This window comes from Dromaius novaehollandiae, chromosome 1, assembly GCF_036370855.1.
Source record: "Dromaius novaehollandiae isolate bDroNov1 chromosome 1, bDroNov1.hap1, whole genome shotgun sequence".
In the NCBI taxonomy this organism is placed as follows: domain Eukaryota; kingdom Metazoa; phylum Chordata; class Aves; order Casuariiformes; family Dromaiidae; genus Dromaius; species Dromaius novaehollandiae.
This window is the reverse complement of record NC_088098.1, coordinates 145,347,953-145,371,781: the sequence shown is the minus strand read 5'-3', so window position 1 is coordinate 145,371,781 and position 23,829 is coordinate 145,347,953. Positions and strand designations below refer to the sequence as shown.

The following is a 23,829-nucleotide window of genomic DNA, read 5'->3' as shown; positions in this document are numbered from 1 at the left end:
ACAAAATATGCACAAGAAACGAGTTATTGAATAGCAATCAGCATGAAGGGCCTGATTCCTGAATTGGTGGGAGTCTTTCCATTGACATGGATAGCGGTTGGATTAGACCTTAAAACAGTAGTTACAATACGTGCTTGTTTGAAACCAACAAATTCCATTACCAGGGCGTCTTGATCCCTGGGGCCCCTGGGGTGCATGACTCTAATTGTTTCAGAGTCAGTGCTTACCCTAACCGCCTCCCAGCACTAGTTTTCTTGTTTTGCAAAGCGGTTGAAATGTCTGATATTTTCCAGGCCACACTCCTAATCAAAGAAAGAATAATACACTGTACAGGCTGGTGTTAAAACTGTCGCTTCTGGTATTTGCTAAGGTGGGGTCTGTTTTAATAACACTGGACTTGATTTTAAAGTGATGAGCTGTAGCTGAAATGTAGCGAATATCCAGTTTATAATCCTGATTATATATACTTTATTTATTTATAATTTTATAATATAATATGTTTGTAATCGTGCTTTTCATTTCTTACTAGTTGTGAAGTAGAAGTGGATGAGAGAGACTTTTGTCAGAAATATCATTATATCATTGTTATATCATTATTTTCCAAAACGAATGTCTGAAGGACACCTCCTTGCTTCAGAAAGGGTGATAGCTTGGTGATTAAATAATTCACCTAGGGTTTAGGGAGGCCCAATGTCAAGTTTCTGGTTTGAATCTGGCAGAACAGGGATTTGAACCAATGTTTCCTACATCCCCTGTGTTGTCATAACTGCAGAGCTGTTAACTGCTTTTTGCAGACACTTGAAATTTTATTATGAACCTGACAGAATTGGATTGGGGTTGTTATGACAATAAAAAAAGTGTTTGTTTTTTAAATTTTGATAAAACAGGCACTTCCTGGCCAAGATCTCCCCATTTCCTGACCTGCTATATTACTACATCACAAGGAGTATCACTCACTTAGATTCTCAATTGCATTGCAATCAATGAGGCAGAAAAAGGCCACCAGGAAAAGGGGCGCATCCTCTCAGAGTACTGCTCTGTTCAGACTGCTTCCTGGCAGGAGCAATTGGCAGTGACTTTTCTTGCATAAGGAATTCTTTTTAGAGACTGATGTAGCTTTGTAGTTCCTAGGAAACAAATGTTGTTTCTAATGCTAAAGTTCAAGCAGTCTCTTAGCTTTGAAGGCATTTACACTGATTTTGATTTGTGGGAAACAGGATGCCCTTTCCTTTTCTTGATTGACAGTTCTGCCTGAACTCCTTGTAGAGTTAAGGAAAAATGCCTTTCTAGCAATACCTTCCCTGGATATTGAGGGAAAAGATACTGAGTTTTCTTATGCTTGCTTTTTGGTTTTCCCCAGGTACGCTTACTTACAGAGGTATATAGCAGAACCACTGTCTTGCAGAGGAGACGAATGGCAGCCTTTGGTTTGGTACAGAAACTCTTTATTGGCAAATGAAGATGAGGAGAGCTCTGTCCTCAGCAGTTTAGGAGAGTGGTCCCCCGTGGGCACATCTAAGACATCTTCTTTTAAAAGGAAATTGTCCAATGGTATGAAAACTTCACTGTTCTGGATCAGCTGGGTTTTCCATGTCCCAGCAAAAATGCACCCTATCATGCTTTGCAGTACCACAGTTTGGATGCTGCAGACTTTCCAGTTCAAATTCTGGTTTTTGCCTTCAGCCTTGTTGTTGTTAAAGGCCTTTTCATCACTCACTAGGAGGAAGTTGGTCTTTTGACCCTGCATATTCAGATAATCTTGTATTCTTCTCTGTTTGAGCTCTGGCATTTGTCTGTGCCTTTGGGGCTGGGTTCATTACTTCCAGTTGTTAAGTTACGGGCACTGTTGCTCTAGGGTCTTGTAGATAATCAAGAGAGGAGAGATATTTCCAGAAGGCGATTCAGATACCTGGGCTGAATTATCCTCTGGGGTCTTTCTCTCCGTTGAATCTCTAAGGACCTGCAGGACTGTGCTCCTAACTTCAAGGATTACAGTCATGTGAGCTAAAGGCTTTAGCAGGCTTTAGCAGCTCTCATGGCTTTCCAATCTGTAATGAGGTATTTGCCCCACCACTATGGTGGGGATTAGTTAAATGTAGTAAAGCCATGATGAAAATAGTTGCCAGTAAAAATGCTATGTGTTATGGACACATACAGTTTGGGAAGGAAAGGGTATTTTTTTTCCAGAACATCCTTTAGTTTCTCTCTCATTCTTTCTCAGAGTTTTTCTTTTCAGTGACCTGCCTTCAAACAGCTTGTTTCTTTGTGTCCCAAAGGCACTCCTTTTTTGAGGTTTATGTAGACTTGGCAGTGCTGATAACACTTACAGACTGGGGGCAGGATTGTAAATCTAAATTGCAGAAGTGACCAGTGGGCAAATTAATTTGATTTTCTCTTGTGTGGCTTTTAGCTGGGTCCTTCAATAAACGAATGCTTTGCTCCAAGTCTCTCTTTGAGCCTGGTCTCCATTGCTTCCTCATATTAAGGAATGCTGCTGTTGGAAATGGCCATCTCATGACCTCTGAGGATGAGGCTGAAGAACAGGGTCTGTTTACTGTCTGTTCCAGGGTCTTTGCCTGAAACCAGCCACACTGAAGCAGCAAGGAGAGATGCAGATTTCCAGTGTGCTTCCCAGCTTGCCTCTGCAACAGGGAAAAGCAGAAAGAAGCTGAAATCTCGAGAGATGCACTTGCAGGAACATTTGCCATTCCTTTGTCCAGCAGGGCTGCAGAGAAGATACAGGTGAGTGTGTTATGCTTTACAAGCTCCTTCACTGTCCTGGTACTGATAGTTGGGGTCTCTCTACCTTCTTCTGCTACTGCTTTATATAATACTTCCCTGTGCAAAGGGACAGACTGTGTGTGCCTGTTGTCTGTTGTATAGGCTGTGTCCCAAGGACAGGTTGTGGTTTTGCTTTCCCCAAGCCAATTTCTACATTTGCTGCTTCAGCCTGATTGTTCCTGCTGTCTCATGGCTCCCGTTATTCCCTGGAGTAATATCAAGCAAGAGGAGAAAAAGACAAGAAAAAAGAAGAGGCTTCCCTGCCCCACTTCTCTTGTCTCTGGTCCTGATCAGAGGCCTGTGGTTTCAGTTACTCTCTGGCTGTTTGCTGCAGCCTGGAGACAAGTACTTTCTGCTTCTCTGAGAGAGGATTCTTGTCTCTGCAGATCTTCTACTAACTACTGTGTTACTGATGACTTTCTTTTAGGAAGGTACATATCTGTGTGCAGTGTGCGCAGTAGAACTGGATGTATTGCAGAAATAGCGAGTCTGCACTCAGAGTTCTGTAACACACTCAGAGTGCTCAACTGAAATATCTTTTTCCATAATACAGTTCATTTATTGGGATGTTACATGGCATTTCCCTATACTGGTAGATGAAACACAAATCCCAGAAAGATGCATATTTTTCCAGGTCATGGGACACTTGTTCACATGGACCTATTAAATACAAGTGAAATAGAAAAAGAATTAATTAAACATATAGATGGTTGCAGATCCAGCCCCTGTTTAGATTGATTTTATGTTTCTGAACTGCTTTAATAGAAATTCCTCAGAGCATAAGCTCTTCTGTGTCTGGGAAATACTGGGCCAGAAACTTTGAGCTACCTTATGTGGCTATCTCAAAAACAGATCTTAATGTGTGAACTACTCTGCCTTAAGCAAGGCTGTGCAATGTAGAACCTCTGTTGTAAAACAGCTTCTCAAGACTTGGCTTTTTGTTTCAGCCAAGATGAGATCAAGACAGAAGGTGTCTCAGTAAAGGATCAAGCAGAAGACACAAGTGAAGATGTTGATATTGATGTGGTTGGTGCAGACCAGGTAATGGTAATTTAGGCTTGGGTTTTCCAACTCTCTAGACAGCTCTACTTTAGGTGCGTGAATGTGAGTTCAGAATCACATGAGAACCCATTTAGCTAGCATGGTCATTTGCCACCCCTTTCAACCTGAGAAAAAGGGGTTTAATTTCTCCCCTTTCCAGCCCTGGCTGAGGGCTCTTTGTTCAAGTTGTTTATCTGCATGTCTCATACAGTTCTTACTGTAGCATCTAGACATCCTAAGGTACATTGAAAAACAGCTAGGATCTGTTATGAAGAGGATCCAGTTTCCTTTTCCCATACTGTGAAACTCCTTAATTAAGAAACTCCTTAATTAACTCTCTTAATTAAGAGCCATTTGCTTTAGTTGCTTCATATTACTGACACATTGCAGAGATGGTATTGCTGCATGACCTGTAGGGAATGTCAACTAAAAAAATGGTGTTTGCATTGTGCTCTTTAGATTGAAAGACTTAATGTGTCTGACCAGTGGTCAGCCCAGGGATCTCTGTGAAGCGTCCCTTATTTCTTGTCCTTTTCCATGAGAGCCTGTCTGGGAGATGAACTTGTTTCCAAACCAGCTGGGGATTTAAAGGGAAGCATGTGAATGTTGTGGGCTTGGAGTGGCAGCCGGCATAGCCTGGGGTTTGTCTTGTGGGCACTGGTTGCCTTCAGGATCACATGTTAGCATAGCAAAACTGCAGCTGCCTGCCTGGGTCAGCTCAGGAACGAATACTTGCAGCAGTGAAGGTCTTCTAGCCCTTTGGGACAGGGAAGTGCGAGGTCTCAAATAGGCTGTTACAAACCTTGAGTCTTGAAGCAGTGATTGTATTGAAACAGGACAAAATGAGGCCATGTCCACCAGCTATCACTTCCCTTCTTCTAACAGGTTGCTGTGTCAGCCATTGCATGGGGCCGTTTCAGGTTTTTCTCTTCTATACCCTCCTGCTCTCTGCACTGGAATACAATGTAAACCCAGGGTTTTGGCATACAGTTTTTTTGCAGTGATTCAGGCATCCCCTTGATTTCTAGTGTCTTCTTGTTATCTGAGATCTATAGGCACTTTAGAAGACATTTTCTGTTTTTTGACTTCTTAAATGAGGTGTTCCTGTAAAGTTGAGCAAATGATCTCTTCTCATACTCGAGTGGTCCTTTAAAAGGACCATACTTGGTCCTAAAAAAAAAAAAAAGGAAGAAAAGCTAGACTCTCCCTACCTTTTATTCTAGTCATATGCCTGTTAAAATATAGAATACTGGTTTGTTTGGACAATGTGATTGGAGCAGTCAATAGAAGATAATAAGAGTAATTAGTGGATCAAGATCAAAGCCATACAGAAAATGCACTAAACCCCACTATGATGTGGACAATGTATACAGTGTCTTTTCTGGGCTCCTCATGATATAGGGATGCCTCTTTCCTGTTGTGGAAGGTCAGTGTAGTGCTTTCCAGTAGACCACTGTGGCCAAGTTCCTAAGTGGACAGAGGCCACGTCTTTATTCTGAAAGTCCCTATGTGCACCTATATGATGTTTTCTTGACAGTATGACTGACATGAATGTTCCTTTTTTTTTTTTTCTGGTATAGGACAGCTGAGAAGAAGCTGACAGGAGACATGGAAGTTAAGAATGTGCTACCACTTCCTTCTGGAAACTGGTTGTGACAGCATCAACCAAGGCAGTGAGACAGTTCTTTCTGGGTATCTAAAGCCTAGCCAGCAAGTAGCAGATAGATACTAAGTCAAATCTCCCTGTGTAGGCACCCACCCAGAACCAGTTATTAGCACTGTTGTTGATTTCTCCACGTTGCCATTCATTGATTTGACTGGTGTCGTGCTTCTAAGGTGGTGGGAGTTGTGGACATTATTATTAAACTTTGTCATCCTGGTCCTCTGTACTGTCCTGGAAAAATGCCCAAACTAAGGATTGGCATCAAGGTAGTTTAGAAATACTAGCTCAAAGAGTCTGTAAACTAGATAAGACTAACTTGCTCAAATCAGACCTGGGTACTGTTCTGCTGGATTCACTCTTTGCCATTTGAGATAACCAAGGCATGCATGTACTTCATGGGGAGCAAGGGGCCTGGCGTAGGTGTGACCACTGGGTGACCACATCACTTGCTGGGTAATGTGAAGTGACTTGGCTATACTGTTTCCTGCCTGTTAAATAGAAAAACTGGAGCAAATCTTCTTAAAGTATTTCTGAACCCTGATGCTTATAGAACCATAGTTAGTTGTCTGTGGGAATCAGGGTATGCTCCAGGGAAACTTGCATCAAGACTTGTATTAAAACAAAACAAAACAACATAACAAACACCACACAATGGACCAGCTAAGTATTTTCCACTGGCAGAAATCCTTCACACAGTGATAATGTATTGGAAAACATAAAGCTTGAAAATATGATGTAAATAGATTGTAAAAAAAAAAAATGGCAATTCAAAAATAGATTTTCCATTTTTCCAAAAATGTTGTTCTTCACTCAGTGTTTCAGAGGCTGTAGGCTGGAGGATGCTGGCTGCTTTTGCTGACCCTTTGTCACTGCTCAATGGAATTATATGCTGCATTAATTCTATCATCACCTTTATTTTTTTATTGTTTTAGATTGTAACTGTACAAAATAAACCACATAACCACTACTCTCTATTAGTAATGGACAGTGCAAGTGCTATTCCAACACAGTCTGGAGAAAGAACAGCAGTAGTGATAATGGTCTTCTAGTTTGTCCTTTTATTAAATATAGAGAGAATTCAGCTCCCAAGAACAGGAAAGTGAAAGCCATGAATGTCCCTAGGTAACAAGGATATCAGCTATCCTGCAGTGGCAATAATGAAACCATTGTGTTTCATTTTGAATAGTTAAAGTATTCAGTAAGCTAGTGCAAGGAATGGGAGAGCTAGCAGGCTGTAGCTTCCTTCCTTAGCCCTCACTCCATCTCAGAATTAAAATGGAATAGAAGAAAGTATGTTCTAGACTCTTAAGTCTCAGATAGGTGAAATTTCAGGCTACTGTAGTCTTCAGCATTTTTACTGGCTAGTATATAATATAGATTCTCACTCAGATCAATTTGTTTTTGATCCCACTGTGACTCACTCTATGCAGACCCCCTACCTGAATTGCATCCCTAAAAGTACACACTGGGTGGGCATTTAAAAGTGTGTTCAGCACTGCGAAGCTGCTGCCATCTGCAAATGTGGATCTAGCCTAAACATTTGTGGTAGGCAGAATACAGCTGCTATACCTCAGACCACAGCAAACATGTAGATGATTTAAGCTACTGTGTAAGTTAGTCTTGTAACAAAAGTAGAAAGGTAATTTACATCCCTACTATGGGAAGGTGCACTAGTCTTTCTACTTAATGTACTGCAAGAAAAGCCATTTTCACAGTAACACTGTATTTTACTCTATTAAACCTGTCCAAGTCCTTTAGGAAAAAGGGATACGGCTATCAAAGTGTAATTGAGAGCAGGATTTAAAGGCTATTCATTATATATAAGTAGCAACACTGCCTACTGGTTCTGCAAAGAAACTCTACCTTGTACCTTACCTCTTTGTGTTTAATAGAGAAGTGTCATTGTGTGATGAGGAAGTCCTTGGCTGTATATGTCCATTTACAAGTGTTTTTAAGAAGCTGACTTCCAGAGGAAGGCTGTCAGGTAGGGGAAAAGCAGACTACCTTTTGAATATCAGAAGAAATTTAAGACCATATCCTAGAGAGCAAATTAGTTATCCTTACTCATGGTACCTCACAGAAGGGAACTTAAAATAAATGCCCTGTACTTGTCTAGTACATTTATATAAAACAATCAAACAAACAAAAAAAGGGCAAGAAGGTGGCTAAGGTGTCTGACCAATACTAAAGAAATTCAACACTTAAGAGTTTCCATTAAAATTAGAATAATAAGCCATGGTTTTACTTAAAAAACTTAGAATGGGATTAGAATAACTTGACTTTACTTGGTAAAATTCACTAACACGTTAGTGATTAGTTTCACTACATTTATGACACACAGGTTTCTGTGTCACTTTATGTAAATCTTGTGATGAGCGGAGTGGAACTGCTTTTTCTGTACCACTTCCAGCTGTTTAGAAACACTGGCTTTTGGAAGAAAAACCTGCTAGAGCTTGCTTTTTTGTGAGTATGCAGCTTGATGCAATTACCTAACCAGACTGCATGCATATGTAACCCATATTATCTTAAATGGATCTTTAATAGTAAATTAATTGTATGTAGAACATGCCATAGTAATTAGAATCAGTAAATTACATGTATGAAAATCTTTATTTGAAAATACAAACATGATTTTTAAACATTTGAGATCTACACTGCAACCAAAAATAGCTTACATCTTTTTGTACATTTTTCAACAAAATGTTTAACAGTAAAGTGAGGCAACAAATTTCAAGCTGCTGTGACACTGTTTGAATATCCATGGAATGTGTCAATAGCAAACAACTGAAGGCAGGGCACAGACAAAAGCACTGAATGCCCACAACAAATTAGTGCACATCACTGATCAAGTAACATTTATACAAAGGACTTAAAAAAAAAAATTGGTTCCTTCTACATAAATTAAAACACTCATTTTGGATCAGGTATGAACACTAAAACAGACTTCATTATTAAATAATCTTTTTATAATGAACATCAATGAAAAGACTTAAGTTTAAAAGAGCAAAGTTAAAGTTGGGGCAAACAAGGACTACACAGAAAAGAGGAGCAACTGGTTTCAGCCATTAGTTTTCCATGTGCACTAATATGCTCAGCTTGTCAAATGAAACAGTGTTTGTAAATAAGAGCTGAGTCATCCACTCACAGTAATCTCTTCCTTGTCAAGGCAAAAAAAACCCCTAGAAACTGTCACGAGCATATAAGCATTGCAGGTCATGTATAAATTGTCTCCCTTGTTTCCCATACCAGGACAGGGACATCTATTTACATATGGGATGGAGATGGTCAGTGCACCACACATCAAGAGTTACACCGTCATCTCTTAAAAACAGTATATTACTTTTCTCTACAGTCAAATATTGTTATTCTTCCAAGAAGGAATTATGCAACATCTATAAATAAATATTTTAATCTATTTTACAAACTATAGACTACTGAATAAATACAAAAAGTTTCATCATTCCATATAAATGCACTTATTTTCTTTAAAAGGTAGTCTAGTGATTAAATATTTTTAGCACAAAACTCAGCTGACTTGCTGGAAACAAAACCCACTGAAACGTATAGGTGTGTAGCAGACCTGCTGCAGACTGTCCTTTTTCTTCTGCAAGTGTTGACTACAATCACTACTCAAAGTCCTCTTCATAGTCATATTCATCCAAGTCTACATCAGCCAGATGGGAAGGCATTTCAAAAAATGGTCTTTTTTCCATTTGATACTTTAGAACATTGGCCTTCTGATGCTCTACAGGATTCAGTTCTGCTTCATACCTAGAAATGGACAAGAAAGAAAATTCAGGTATGTTGGGAAGTGCCTAAGGGTTACAACTCTAACGAGACACCCTATAGGAAGAACATAATTTCCAATATTTTAAAGTAGGGTAAAGAAACATATAAGCAATGCAGCACTCAGTTTCTGCACCACCTTCATTTAAGTTAAAGCTAGTTTACTCTCCCATCATGTGTAGAACTCGAGATACACAGCCATACTGAAAGGATTCAAGGCACACAGTGCTCTAGTGGGCTACTCTTAAGTATGAAACTGTCAAATGCAAGATGTAAATATTTGGCAGAAATCCTTCACATTCTTTTCAAAGAAGCTTAAATTAGGATGAATTAGGGGGAAGAGAATATGCCTTAAGTAGATGGAACAAAGCGGGAAATACTAAAAATTGTTAAAATGGGCATAAGCACAAGGAAGTGATAGTAACCAACTGTACATTAAAGCAGATGCTAGAAAGCAAGAGTCAATTGTTTAATGAGAAATAAATACTCATAACCACCTGGTGATCATTAAAATAAACAGATGGGTAATGATAAGTAATAAAATGTAATGTTTAACTAACTCATGCCAGTGAAGGCTGATATTTAAAAAGATGTGCTTCAGCACTATATAGGTGGAAACAATCTATAACTGAAAACAATTAACTTGAATGAACGCTAGTCTCAGTAGAGATTTATGATGTCACATTAAAGAAATGACCATTTTCTGGAATAGGTTGACTTAGGTTCACACACATCTTCCCAAATGCTACTGAATCTCATCTTAACCACGTGATCATTCCATCTCCTCAAGACCAGGCAAAGAACAAGCTTGTTTAGACCCCAAAATATGTCCTGTCAGATACTGGCCCAAACCTTTGTTTCCTTTAGGATTCTTCACATGTGACTCTATGGCATTCTGTGGCAATTAGCCAAAGTATTCTTTCAGAGGAAGATACAGGGCAAAGAATTCTTAAGTATGAGGAATCTACTACAAACCCTAAAATAGAGTGGATGTGTATTCCACCATAATGACAGTGTTAGCTCACAGCCTGGTAATTTAGAGTCTTCTATACCATTAAATTCCATCTTTTTGAGAGGGACTTATTTTTTTAGGACTTTTTTTTCTTCTAGAACACACCTGTTGCATTTTTTTTTATCATGTAGTGATACAGAGAGGTGACAGCAAGTTTTTCAGTCAATAAAAATGACAGCAAGAGGATGTTGCAGATACTCTTTGTAGATTCCATCTATCCTATAATTCAGAAGATTGTTATTCAAGCTGTACCAGTGAAATGAAATGAAAATCCTATTCTCTTCCAAAGCTCTGGTGTCCTCACAGACTGTTACTCCTTTTCAAGGTACTCAAATTAAGGAAATTTAAACACTCGTAAGTGACACACATCCAGGCACTTTTATTTGAGCTCACAGTATTACAAAGACTATTCTTACTTCCCAGCAGAGAGGTTTTATAAAAATCTAAACATACAGCTACAACAGCTCCATAAAGGTCGTCTTTCTTTTCCTTGTAATTCTACAGCTCATGCAAAGCTAAAGAAATCAGCCTATTTCCAGATTTCTGCATACCACTCCTAAGTTTCAAGTTAAATGTTTTGATAGGAATGCCAGGAAAAAATTTACCATAGAGTTAAATCAACTTTGTACTGGATTGTCAAACAATCATTTCAGTTAAGGCAAGGCAATACAAGCCACTAAGTAGAGTCACAGAACTGAAGCAAGTTTTTGTACAATGCAGTAACTTAAAATGGTCATAGTATATATTTTTTTGTTAATATACTTGTTCTTGAAACTGTCCTATTCCAGCAGTAGCAAGCACTTTGCACTTTTACTGGTCTTGCATTTCTTTCAGCTGCAGCAATAGAAAAGAAGCTCCCTTTTCAGATCAAAATTTAACACTAAAATAGAACTAAATCTTTTTCTACAGTTTGAAAACATTTTTGCTGGCCTTCACTTTTGGAAAGCCTTAAAAAAACATTCAGGTCAAATTTGACAATGCTTCCTTAAGCAAGATAAGGATTAAGTTCCTTCTCTTTAGTTGTTCATGTATGTGCTTGCAATTTAGATTCAATTGCTTATTTTCGACATGCAGCTTGGTGGCTACCCTCACTTTTCTGTTTTAAATCTCAGTTCAGTACTTCTAATGCAATAGTCTCTACAAATTGCTGACATAAATGTAGGCAGATATCAGCATGATGAAATACATGAAATATTTTTGTCTCCAATTAGTCCATCCAAGTAATCTTATCTTGGATACAGTTGTGTGCGTTATACACAAAATTAGTCATGGAAGTCATGACAAATTAGTCATGGAAGTTAGAGACAGTCAGCATTACAATTTGTACTCCAAGGAAACATTAAGCAGCAAAACTTCAGGAACACAGAGGAATAAAGCTTTTAGCCATCTAGGTGGAGGACAAACATTTAAGGCATGGTCTACGCATCATACTCAACTGGAAATAAAGAAAGTAATTTATTAAATTGCATCAATTCTGGGCTGCACTTCTATATAGCGCCTGATTTCTCTTTAATTACTGTCAGTTTTCTTCTATAAGATTTGTAATGAACCTACTAATACCAGAAGCATAGGTAATTTATAACTAATGAATTGCTTGTGTTTACAAACACCAAGCTCATATGTATTGTGAAAATGGATAATTTAGTATCGTACATCTTCCCTCTTCCTCCATATCTCATGGTACTCCACTATATTATTCTTAAGGAAAACCAGTGCATAGGTTAGTGCAAACTTAACTTGAGAAGCATTTTGTATTTTAGTTTTTATTGTAAGCTTTCTGTGTAAAGTCACAGAACTATGGTACCAAGTACACCTTGAATAAAAGCTTTGTGGAAAAAGAAACAAAAGTGATCCAACTGCAAGAATACTGGCAGTGAATTTTGTGGCATTCATCTTTACCAAAAATCAGACATTTTTGGGGGGGAATAAAGTATATACATACACATACATATTCTTGTTTAGGCTGAAAATTTTTTTATATATATATAGGTGTATACATAATTTATATATAAATTTAGCCTAAACAAGAACCATAGAAATGCTCTTAGCTCTGAGAGACAGCTGCAGTCAGTGAGCTCATAACTGAATCAGAACCAAAGTACCCTGAGGCTCTTTCTTTATACCCCATCTGCACTTGTGGGTAGAATGGTGCCTAAATATTATCTCAGGACTTTACAAAATTATACTTGCTTACAACAGCCCAGTAATTTCAAACTCTTAATCAGAGGTACAGAGTAATTTGACTTCCCTCTTTTCTTGTATCAAAAGGTAGAGGATATTTTACCACCAATTTACTTTCAGTTGCCAGTGATACTGCATTGCAATCTGAGGACAGAATGGTAGAGAAACAGCTGAAAGCCTTCTGTGACAATCCAGATAAGGATTAAGTTTTAAAGACCATATAGCATGCTACTGAACCATAAGTATACTTTAAGTGACAAAACAACTAGTTTCTCAGGGTATTCCAAAGCGAAGCTATAACAGGGTCAAGTGGCTAGAAGATAATAGCATCTTACTGGAATTCAGAAAATCCATATTTACTAACTTTATCTCAGGTGCACTTAAGACAAATTTAGTCAGAAAAACTCTGAATTTTGGAACTTAGCATCTCAGTCAGAATGGGCTTACCACTCAAATTCTGGATGGTCACAACAATAGCGGTAGCACAATTTTCAAATGGGAAAGTGGAAACAGACAATTGCTGTGACAGAAATAAACAAAAAGACCGACAAGAAGATAGAGAAAATAAGGTGAAAACCACTATGGTATATCATGTTTGAGGAAGTGGTTTTGGCTAAGATTTAAGATGTTCAGATTTAACAGTACCTTGAAGTCTCCAAAAGCTGTTCGGGCTCAGACTCTCAGGTTGGCCTGCCAATGCACTGATTTACTGTATGATATTAAGGGGCGCCTTTATGAAACTGAGGTTATAGGAGACAACACTGTAGAGGCCAATATGATCCTGTCTAGCTAGGTCCAGCAATAACATTAAGTTTTGAGTCTTGACGGTTTAAATATGTCAATTTTAGTAGGGCATTCTAGAACTGAGGGCCAAAAATCTAAGGCTTTCACTGGATTATAGGAAACCCACTAGTTTTGTCAGCAGTGGCAGTTACCATTGATTATTTCAGTGTGACATTTCACAGCCATCAAGACTGTAGAAGCTGTCTTTCCTTAGATCCATCAAGTTTAAGCTATTGACACTGTGTAATGCAAAGTGTATAAACAAGTGTCAAGAAGTACATATATATTCCACACCTACCCCAAACTTAGTCTATGATCTTAAGGGATGAAACAAGATGAAACACTGAAAGCTAGTATTATCTAACTCGCAGCACAATAAAGCTTCAGTTAGTTTTTGGCTTGTCAGTTCTGTAATATTAATCAATTCCAGGGATGGTCCCATGAAGAGTTAAGAGTATGATCCCCGTAACACTGAAGATGCTAGGTGATCATAATTAACCTCCCTTCCCTCTTTCTCCTCTCATGTTTTCTTTTAATAAGTTTCTTGAACTCCCTGCATTAGAGCATCTTTCTGTCTCAAGTTTTAGAGCAGTCTTAAATACCTATAGCTAATACTTCTCCACATGATTGAAGAACAGTCACAGACATTTTAAAAATTAGTATTGTTGTCTGGCTTGTAGAGATGTTCATGCTCATCTTACATACAAAACACAGGAATGTTTTTGCTAGACAGGTCCATCAACTTAAGGCCAAAAACAAGTTAAAATTGCACTTATTTTGCTTATTTTTAATAACAAAAATGATAAATGGCAAATCCAAGACTTTGAAAGCTGAACTTCATTGCTCCCAATTGAAAACAAGATTTGAAAACCTGACACCAAGTACAGTAAGATTCCAAGAGGTTCTGGAAGCTATGCAGCAAGAAGTAAAGGAATGACTTAGAAATGGTAACATTTATTACTTATTTGTTCTTATAAAACTGCAAGGAACCACAGAATGGTTGAAGTTGGAAAAGACCTTTGGAGATCTAACCCCCCTGCTCCAACAGGGTCACCTAGAGCAGGCTGCCCAAGACCATGTCCAGCTAGGTTTTGAATATCTTCAAGGATGGAGACTCCACAGCCTCTCTGGGCAACCTGGTCCAGTGCTCAGTCACCCTCACAGTAAAGTTTTTTTCTTATATGCAGATGGAATTCCCAGTGTTTCAGTTTGTGCCTGTTGCCTCTCGTCCTGTCACTGGGCACCACTGAGAAGGGTCTGGCTCCATCTTACTTTTACTCTCCCTTCAGATATTTATACACATCAGTAAGATCCCCCTCAGCTTTCTCTTCTCCAGGCTGAAGAGTCCTACTCTCTCAGCCTCTCCTCCTATGAGGGATACTCCAGTCCCTTAATCATCTTAGTAGCCCTTTGCTAGACTCACTTCAGTATGTGCATCTCTCTTTTGTACTAATGAGCCCAGATCTGGACCTAGCACTCCAGGTGTGGCCTCACCAGTGTGGAGTAGCAGGGAAGGATCACCTCCCTCAACCTGCTCACAATGCTCTTCCTAAATGCAGCCCAGGATACCACTGACCACCTTTGCCATGAGGGCATGCTGCTGGCTCATGTCCAACTTGCTGTCCACCAAGACCCCCAGGTCCTTTTCTGCAAGGCTGCTTTCCAGCAGGTCAGCCTCCAGCCTGTACTGCTGCAGATGCAGGTGAAAATACTTGTAAGTTGATATAAGTTCAACTTATATCAAAGATGAGTTCAGAAGTAAGACCTGTTTCTCAAAATTGGCTCTTAGTTCACTTAAAAACAAGTTCAAAATTTAAATGTCATGTTTTGTTGCAAAACTGTTTAAAACCTTTTTTCCTCCCAAAATTTGAAGTAGGACCTAATCTTTGTCAAAAACAATGGGATCATAAATTATCAAGGAATATTTTGTTCTGGGTATAAGAAAACGTCTTCCTTCCCACTGAGCATGTGACTAAACAAGACAACAAGTTTCTACAAAAAATAACATTAAGGATGAGTCTGATGGTGAGGCTCTACATCAGCAGAGAGGACTCAGACCAACTCTCCTGCTACATCCTTACCCATCATTCCACTGGTCACTTGCTGCCTCTTCTGCTACCAGGATATCATACTCTTCAGCAGCATACTTCTCCCAGTCAGAGATCTCTTGGCTTTCACCTTCGCCATCCTAAACAATCACATTGCAAGTTATACAAAAGTGTATTAGGTATTAAGCATATAGCTAGTAAAATTTTTAAAGTTTCATACTCACCCGCAACACAGAAAATTGATCCTTCTGTTCATGGTCGAGATATTTTTCAATGTTGAAAAAAGTATCAAAAAACACATTTGTCAATTTACATTTCTTTAAATCATGCAGAGTAATCTTTCCTGTAAAGAAGATTTCAAGATAAGATATTTAGAGCTGTAATTATCCTTCCTCCAAAAAGGACAAATGTTATTCAAAAGTTAAGTCAACATTTTACTCAAGAACATTTGCCACTAGGGTTCAGTGCAATAGGAAAAAAAATGAATAGATTAAATATCCACAGAAGTGTCCTTCAAAGTGGAAAAAAACCCCAAACTTTTAAATATTTCATATTATTTGCTTTAGCTGCCCTCCTACTGTCCTTCAACATGCTGGAATGAGATGCAGTCTATCTTACGTAGCTATTAAAAGTCATTTAAGTTAATTGTCCAGGTTTCCTCAAGAGGTGCAAGCCCCCAACAAGCTAGTCATTCCATCCCGAGAAGTGTCTGGGTCGCAGGGAGTAATGTCCTCTGACTGGCCCCACTAATAAATGTATGAGATAGATTCTTCTGCTCTTTTTATATAAATTATTTTGCATGACATGAGTGAACGTAATCCATCTCACTAAGCTCCTTCAAGCTCTGAAATAATTTTTATGGGCCCTCAAACTGTGGCATTTAGTTTAGACCTGTGTGCGCGACTGTGCTTCATACAAATGACTTTTTCATAAAGACTAGTTTCCTCACACTTGTCCAGCATTATCAATATTTGTTGCTTCAGAAGTCTAAGAGTTCACAATTCTTTTTTTTTTTTTTTTTTTTTTAAAGTGAGAAAGACCCAAAGCAATGAATCTGTTAAGCATTAGAACTATTTGTTAGGTTGCTCAGAAATGTGACCTGGCAGAATGACTGAAGAATACCAGACATACCAGGAAAGACAGATATCAATCCTTAGAACTCCCCTTTATTAATTCACCTTAGATACAGCCAGCCTTCTGTTGTCAATCAAAGAGGCTAATTATAGATGTTATGGAAGAGTGCAAGAACAGCTAAACTTACAACAGTATTTCTTCAGCATACTATCTCAGCCTATAACAATGTATAACTCAAGGACATGAAAGGGAAGTGAGGTCTTTGAATCTGAATCTCATTGGGAAATTGTTACCACACAAGTGCCTAGTGCCATTGGAAGCACCCAGCTTAGAGCTGATGCTACAGAATGACGTGAATGGCACCTGCGTTGTATCTGTCAGATCCACACAGATGTCTGATGTACCAGGCCATCTCAAGTGGCAGGAATCCCCCACAATCGAGCAACTGATTTGAGTCTAGTTATATAAGCTCCCTATTTAGACACATATATTTGGTTGGTTGATTTGCTCGCCAGTTTCCATGGACTGCAATGGGAGCTTAAAGACATAAGGCTCAAGTAGAGTCCTACATTCTCTCTCAAAAGATCATTAAAAAGAGAACAGATTTGAGATAACTAAATTCAGGTTTCTACAAATTCAAGAATTGGCTCTGTGGTACACAGAGCATCCTGTAGCAGAGCGTAGCACAATTTAGCTATACGCAAGTACCTTTTCTTTTAAATATACAAGTTGAAATTTCATTTGGTGCTACTTGTTTGTGTTAGGAAAACTACACAAGAATTTTCTCTTCATCCACCTTCTCCATGTCACACAGTTTTCATAAAAACTCCTATCAACCCTTCAGAATTGGCTTTCATTTTCATTGTCCCAAATAATTCTTTTCTTAGTTGTGTTTCACAGCCTCCTTTTATCATCTTCATGAAACAGAAGAGATACACACCAATCATCTTTCATTTCAAATGCAGAACAGTGACATTTTGAAATTGTCTGCCTTTTAGGAGTATAATGTACAAGACTGGAAGGGATTTCCTAAGTTCAGAAGGCTATCATACGGAACCATATCACAGAAATATTACTCTGAGAGCTTACTTCACTTCATTGTAAATCCCCTCCACCAATGCATTATGCATTGGAAAGTTTGTCTAGGAACTTCATTCCATGATATCTAGGAATGAGCTTCCAGCCTAAACATAGTTTATATTCCTTTTTCATTGACAATTTTATCATGTGCTTCTAGAAATGGGTTTTCACCTTGCTAGCCCATATTAACTCAGTTTTAGATAAGAATGTGAAGCTTCTGTTCTCTAAAACCAATTTTGAGCTATTTTAATTCCCCTAGCATGCAGAATATCATGTCTCAGTAATAGACAAGTGCGTTTTTCTTCAATAAGTTAGTTTGTTGTAATTTAAATATCCTCAATACAGGAAAGAAGCAGGGCAATAGGCAGGAGGACTGTTTATTATTAATTTATTCTAGAAAATTGTTATGTGTAGAGACATTAAACAGAACAACCTTCCTGCACACAGTTGAAGCGATGCCTGAAATTCCAGTAGCAAAAGCTGTTTCATAAAACACTAGCACAACATTACATTTGTTAAACAAAAGAATTAAGATGGTCAACAATCTACTTCTACCACACACACAAAAAAAGACATTTGTGTACAGATAATCTGTTACTCCTATCAAACACTAAGAGCAAATAGGCCAGTTCTAAATTTATTGCAATGCAGAGTCCGTACAATAACAGCAACTAGATTGTATGCCAAGTCCCTTTACACACCGAAGCTGACATTAAAAAAATATAGCCATAACAAGGATTATTAGTGCTAACTATAGTGAAGTGCTCAGACATCAAATTTAGATGGTTTGACTTCAGCTATGTTGAGTTCAAGAAATCCCTGAACCACATGAAGGCTACAACAGTTTTCTTAAATTAGTGAGAGAAGTATCAAAAACAGCACAGAGGTAGAGGCAGTGAACGTACAGAATACTACTCTTCAACATCACAGTAACATGTTCAGAAATGCATTCAAAATTTTTTGTACAGAACAGCACAGAACAGCAAGTACAAAGTGAGCATCATGAAGTATTATAAGGGGTTTTTTTTTGGGCCTAACTTGTAAACTCAAATTTCATCAGCTAAAGATCATACATGTCAAATACAGGAGGGTAGAACACAGTAGGTCTATGAAGGTTTAGTGAACTTCAAAACATGGAAAGTGGCCAAAAACTAAGGACAGTTTAATATTCAGCTATTTTTAATCCCATTGGTACGAATTTCTTAGTGGAAATTTAGACTTCCAAAGTCATTCCATTACTGATCTAGAGACAAGCACCACTTAGACACCGTTCCCTCTTCAGGAATCTAAAATAAATGAGTACTGGGAACAGGTAGGCAGCAAGAGAAACTGAACATTCAAGAGCTTTCCTTGAGAATACCACCTCAGCCAGACAGTGACAAGATTTCATTTGAGACTAAACATGGCTATAAGCCAAAATAAAAGTCTTAGAGGAATTTTAAAACAACATATTACCTTTTAGTATGAAAATGAATACCTGTCTGTCCTCAGAAGACCATTCAATTAATAAGCACTAATAGGCTATAGAGACACCACACAAAGGCATATTCTCAGTATAGCCAACAGAAGGCTCTTATGGGAACACTAACTCCTAAACCATAGAAGCAGAAGTTACATAATGGAAAAGGATTTTATTACCTTCATATTGTGGCTTCACAAGATCCAGTATCTGGCACAAACAGTCTTCAAATGGCAAAGGTTCTATGGCCATGTTATCTAATTTTTGGCACTGTTCTTCATAAAAATACTCCAGTTCATACATAGACAAAGCACCATCCCCATCAAGATCCATGCAGCGAAACCAGTATTCAATGCTGAAATTCAGTAGTTTTATTAAGAGTGAAGAACAGTTTACACACGCTTATTAAGGAATTAAGAATTTATGTACCTGCTTTAAAGGCTGCACTGTTTACAGATGCAAAACTAGACTTATGCCTACATTCCAGAACACCATAGGAAGTCATTAAACAAGAAACATCTATTGTGATAAGAGTTTATGTCTGCCATGCCATACAATATTGTTTGCATTTGAAAAAGCTTGTAAATTGTGAGGGGATGATGGAGGAGATGAGAAGACTAAAACACGTGGCATTATATGAGAACTCAACGGAGCAGATGAAAAAATGAAATTCTGCCATCAAAACCCAAGATCTATTTTCATATTGAAGAAGCCAATAACACTTCACACAGTCTAAAGGTAATGGCTAGCTGTGTAGTTCCCAAGAATCTCTGGCATCATGAAACAACCACATTTTCCTTTATCTATAACTTTGTCCATTAGTAGGACACACTCAAAATGTGGAACAGTAACATTTAATTAGCCTCTTAAAAGTCATTAAAATAGACCTTTGCAGTGGTAACACTAAAAGCAACTGAGAAGTAAGAACCATACAATGAATTGCAGCCAGTTTTCCACTCACATTTTCAGTTTAGTTAGAACTCTGGCAGAAGCTAAACATCAACGGTTCCCATTCAAGGCCTAGAAAACCAATAAAGCCAATTTTTAGTTCTGTTAAAACAAATGAATTCTTACCTTGTTGGAGTCTTTTTGTCCTCTTCGGATATCAAAAACCAGACAAAATCAGCATAGCTAATTTTTCCATCTTTTTGTGCTTTTCTACCTCTTGAAGGCCAATGCAGGAAAAAAAATAAAGGGTTTGTTTTAAAATGCTTAAGTTTTACTAGGCAAAATTAAGGATTACTTTTCTCGTTGCTATTAACCATTGATATATTTTGCTAAAAGACAGTGTTTGAAAGGTGGCTTGTCAGAGACTGCTTTGATCATTGAGGGTAAGAGAGCTTCATGTGCTTTGTTCTGTTTCTACTGCAGTAGGTATTTAAAGAGAAGGATAAGAAGAGGATAGTACCTGTGCAGAGGAACCTACAGCTTCCCTTCTTGGACAGCAATGCAGTTCCCTTAGTTATGAGCAGAGGAGCTATTTCAATTTGTTTTTAATTTGTACAAGCACATGTGCTTTTTAGAATCTCTATTCAGCGAAAAGTGTTGAAAATTTAAAGTTGTACAGAGCTCTATCAGCTAAGAGTGCTAGGATGGAAATATGAAAATAAGAATGAAAAGAAGATATTCAGGAAGTAAGTGTATGTGACAAGAAAGTAACTGTCTTTTTTTTTACTCATACCACAGAACACAGCATCCAAATACTTTCTGAATAGATGTCAAACTTTCTAGTAAAAAGACAGATAGGCAGCTTTTCCCAGGAATATTCATTCATGAAATTCCTTTTTTACTGTTATCCTCACAATATTTAGAAAAATATGATGTGTGCTTTGTCTTGCCCAAATCACTTGCATAAAAAGGAATAAGTAAGCTCTAGACATGTGCATGCCAAGTGTCCTTTCAACTTCTGTCATGCCACTTCTGTTTATCAATCACTTTCTGGCTGCAGATATAGTATGAATGTTAGCAAAATGTTTCAAAACTGAGTGATGTACCATATCTACATGAGACAAAGTCAATTCAAGTAGAACAGCGAAGAATGACCATCAAAAGCAAGAAATACCTCAACTGGAGGTATTTTTCTAAACTTGTTTATGCAATAAGCATTCATTTTACAAGCACTACTGAAAAGTGCAATTCCCTTTGAGAATTCTACACATTCGACAGATGGAAAAACAAAGCCAACATTCTTCCCTTCCTCATTTCCATCCCTGCTGAGTTGTACAATATTCAATGGCTAGTGTTAATATGGGTAAAGAAAGAAGAGTAAAGATCTTGGACTGAGCCAAAGATTCTAAGAATACTGTTGCATTTGAACTACAATACTAAACCCTGAAATTCACAATTCCATTCTAGGGGAAGTCATCTATTCTAAAACTGTCATGCTCAATTTAACAAGCAAATATAGATATAAATCAGCATACAAAGTAATTACCTCGTTACTGCTCCTGAGAAGATCCTCTCTATCATCCTATTTGATATTGCTGTGAAAGAAAGGTACATAACTGACACCATAATTTATGCAAGTTATTTTTGCTTTGTATTGTCTAGTTGAAGAGTTTATTGGAAACCTCTTATACATACACATCTGTGAGAAAGATCAAATGTAGCTCTCATTAATCCTTTTGAGTCCCATTGAAGAGGACCATTTAACACAGTCTCCGAAGCAATGCTAGAACCAACCACCTTTGAATTCAGGCTTGATGCAACAATAGTAATGTAATAAAAACAACAAAATTGGCTGATTGCAAAGACAGCATTTACCAGTAAATCATGTTTTCAAGTGCCATTCCAGATATATGACCTAGCTTTTGGCAAAGAGCCAAAATAGAATTGGCAAGTTAATACATAATGAGCATACCTGGTCAGACCAGGTTCTGATCTGGGTCTACTTCCAACATGGTTCTGATCCATGCTTCTATTTTGAGACCACTTCAGGGATGTTAAGAGATGTCTTAACTGAGTACTGCTTTCTGTAAAGGATGTTGTGCCAGAATATTGTATTCAAGATAATGTATCCTGAAGAATCTGTGAATGGTACTCAAAACTGCACAAGATACTATTCTTACAGAAGCAGAATTACTTCTGATTACTGTCTCTGACTTTTTTTTTTTTTTTTTTTAAAAAGACATTGCAGGAATACTGATAATTCGCCGAAGTGGTTAACCATTAAAACAGTTAATCTGTCTTATATACATTTGATGATGTTATCATCATACTATGTTAATTGGAACACTAGTCCCAACTTAACATTTATCCCCAGAACTGCAGAATAGCCAGTTTGTTTCAGACATATCATGTGCTGCTTCTATCTCTCTACTTTTAAAACACTGAGGAAGTAGTTCATTCTTCTCAACAACACCTATACGCTTTAATGTTTTTTATTATTATGCATAAAAGTGTTTGATGTAGCCTACTTTTAGGCCAGCCACAATAAGAAAGGAAGGGACTGATGAATCAAAATTACCTAATTTTGACATGCAAAAAAATAGAAGTTTAAAACCTACATCTAAAAATGGGTAATCATACCATTTTATGTTCATATTTAGGCTAGTTCTCATTAGGCAGCAGTCCTCAAAACTTAGACCAATACTCCATAGTTTAAAGGATGCAAAAAGGTGCATAACTAAACTGCCTGTGGTCTCATTTTATTTCTGCTTATTTCCTGCTAGCAGGAAATGTGTGTAATAGCTCAGTAGAGAAACCTCTCAAACAAAAGCCTTCTTTCCAGTGTCCTAATGCATCAGACTTCAGTAGGCAAGCTTTCAGAAGTAACAAGTATTCTGTTTATTCTTTTTGGTGAGGGAAAATATCCCATAGCCACTGTATGTTTAAGCAAGCTTTCCAGTCCTGAAAGAAATAATTTTAAGATGACAATGCACACAAAGCATCTAAGTTTGATACAAGCTACAGGAATATTTAAATTAGGTACAAGTGTGCAAGATGGCAGAATCTCAACATCATTGCAACTTGTGAATGCAGAAAACAAAGCCACTAAATAGCATTAAAACAACTTAAAATATATTGTAGTTGAGTCAACAAAAGCTTCTGATAAGCAAAGCATCCAAATGTTTGTCTTACTTTTCTACTTTTTCCATATTCTTTTCCATAAAAGCTATACTACTTGAATAATATCAGTAAGATGGATTGCTTCCAAAGATAACAACCCAAAACCTTCAAATGAAGCCATTTATAATGTACCAAGACTTCAGTCTTTTTAAATCAAGCCTACACATTTACAAGTGCCTTTCCTCTTCTATTTCTTTGCCAAGATCAGGGTTCAAATCTGGTATCACTAGACACAGCAGTGTCACAGATGACTTGTCTGCTTTATTTCCCTGAGTCAGCAGAATCAGCTATTCTAACAGATTCATGAACATTGGCCTTGGCAATTAACTACTTCCTCAGTTTAAAATTTACAGTTCATTTAACTCAAAGGTGCTTCATTTGTCATACCATGATCATTATGCCGAGCTAAATCCTTCTGATCAATGTAGAGGTCATGATCTGTATCCAGCTCCCAAAATTTGCAATATATTACATAGAAATGTTCATATGAGAAGTACTCTGTCAGCTGGTTAATATCAGCTTCCTCTTCCAATAATGCCACATTCTATTAACAGAAGGATAAACAGAACACATTAAAGAATTTGTAAAATGGCTGTTGAATGATCTGAGTTTTCATAACCAAGTTAATATAAGTATTGTCTAAAAGTCTTTCAGTGAAACTATTTTATCTTCAGAGACAGTAAACACCATGCAGTATGACAGCAAACATTTAATATACAAGGTTGAAAGGCAACGTATGCAGAGAAGTATGAGGAGATCAGCCAGACTTCTTCTAATTAACTATATATATATATATATATATATATATACACATACACACACACATACACAACTCTAGATAAAAGACGACCTT

General features: G+C 37.7%; 2 protein-coding genes across 10 annotated transcripts in view; one reads left to right on the top strand and one right to left on the bottom strand.

Moving 5' to 3' along the window:
- Positions 1-6,452, top strand: part of LOC112988454 (cohesin subunit SA-2-like) — a 62,505-nt gene extending 56,053 nt beyond the window's left edge. For all 5 annotated transcript variants that reach the window (XM_064501396.1, XM_026108992.2, XM_026108990.2 and 2 more), the window contains 4 exons: positions 1,361-1,551; positions 2,568-2,742; positions 3,729-3,822; positions 5,403-6,452. In XM_064501396.1, the coding sequence (XP_064357466.1) occupies positions 1,361-1,551; positions 2,568-2,742; positions 3,729-3,822; positions 5,403-5,411 (469 nt within the window). In that variant the 3' untranslated portion in view covers positions 5,412-6,452. The remainder of the gene's footprint in view (positions 1-1,360; positions 1,552-2,567; positions 2,743-3,728; positions 3,823-5,402) is intronic.
- A 1,624-nt stretch (positions 6,453-8,076) lies between these two features.
- Positions 8,077-23,829, bottom strand: part of PPP2R3B (protein phosphatase 2 regulatory subunit B''beta) — a 56,406-nt gene continuing 40,653 nt past the window's right edge. For all 5 annotated transcript variants that reach the window (XM_064501421.1, XM_026108993.2, XM_064501426.1 and 2 more), the window contains 7 exons: positions 23,364-23,520; positions 21,343-21,391; positions 19,983-20,072; positions 19,088-19,263; positions 15,520-15,638; positions 15,329-15,435; positions 8,077-9,256 (listed from right to left, as the gene is read on the bottom strand). In XM_064501421.1, the coding sequence (XP_064357491.1) occupies positions 9,112-9,256; positions 15,329-15,435; positions 15,520-15,638; positions 19,088-19,263; positions 19,983-20,072; positions 21,343-21,391; positions 23,364-23,520 (843 nt within the window). In that variant the 3' untranslated portion in view covers positions 8,077-9,111. The remainder of the gene's footprint in view (positions 9,257-15,328; positions 15,436-15,519; positions 15,639-19,087; positions 19,264-19,982; positions 20,073-21,342; positions 21,392-23,363; positions 23,521-23,829) is intronic.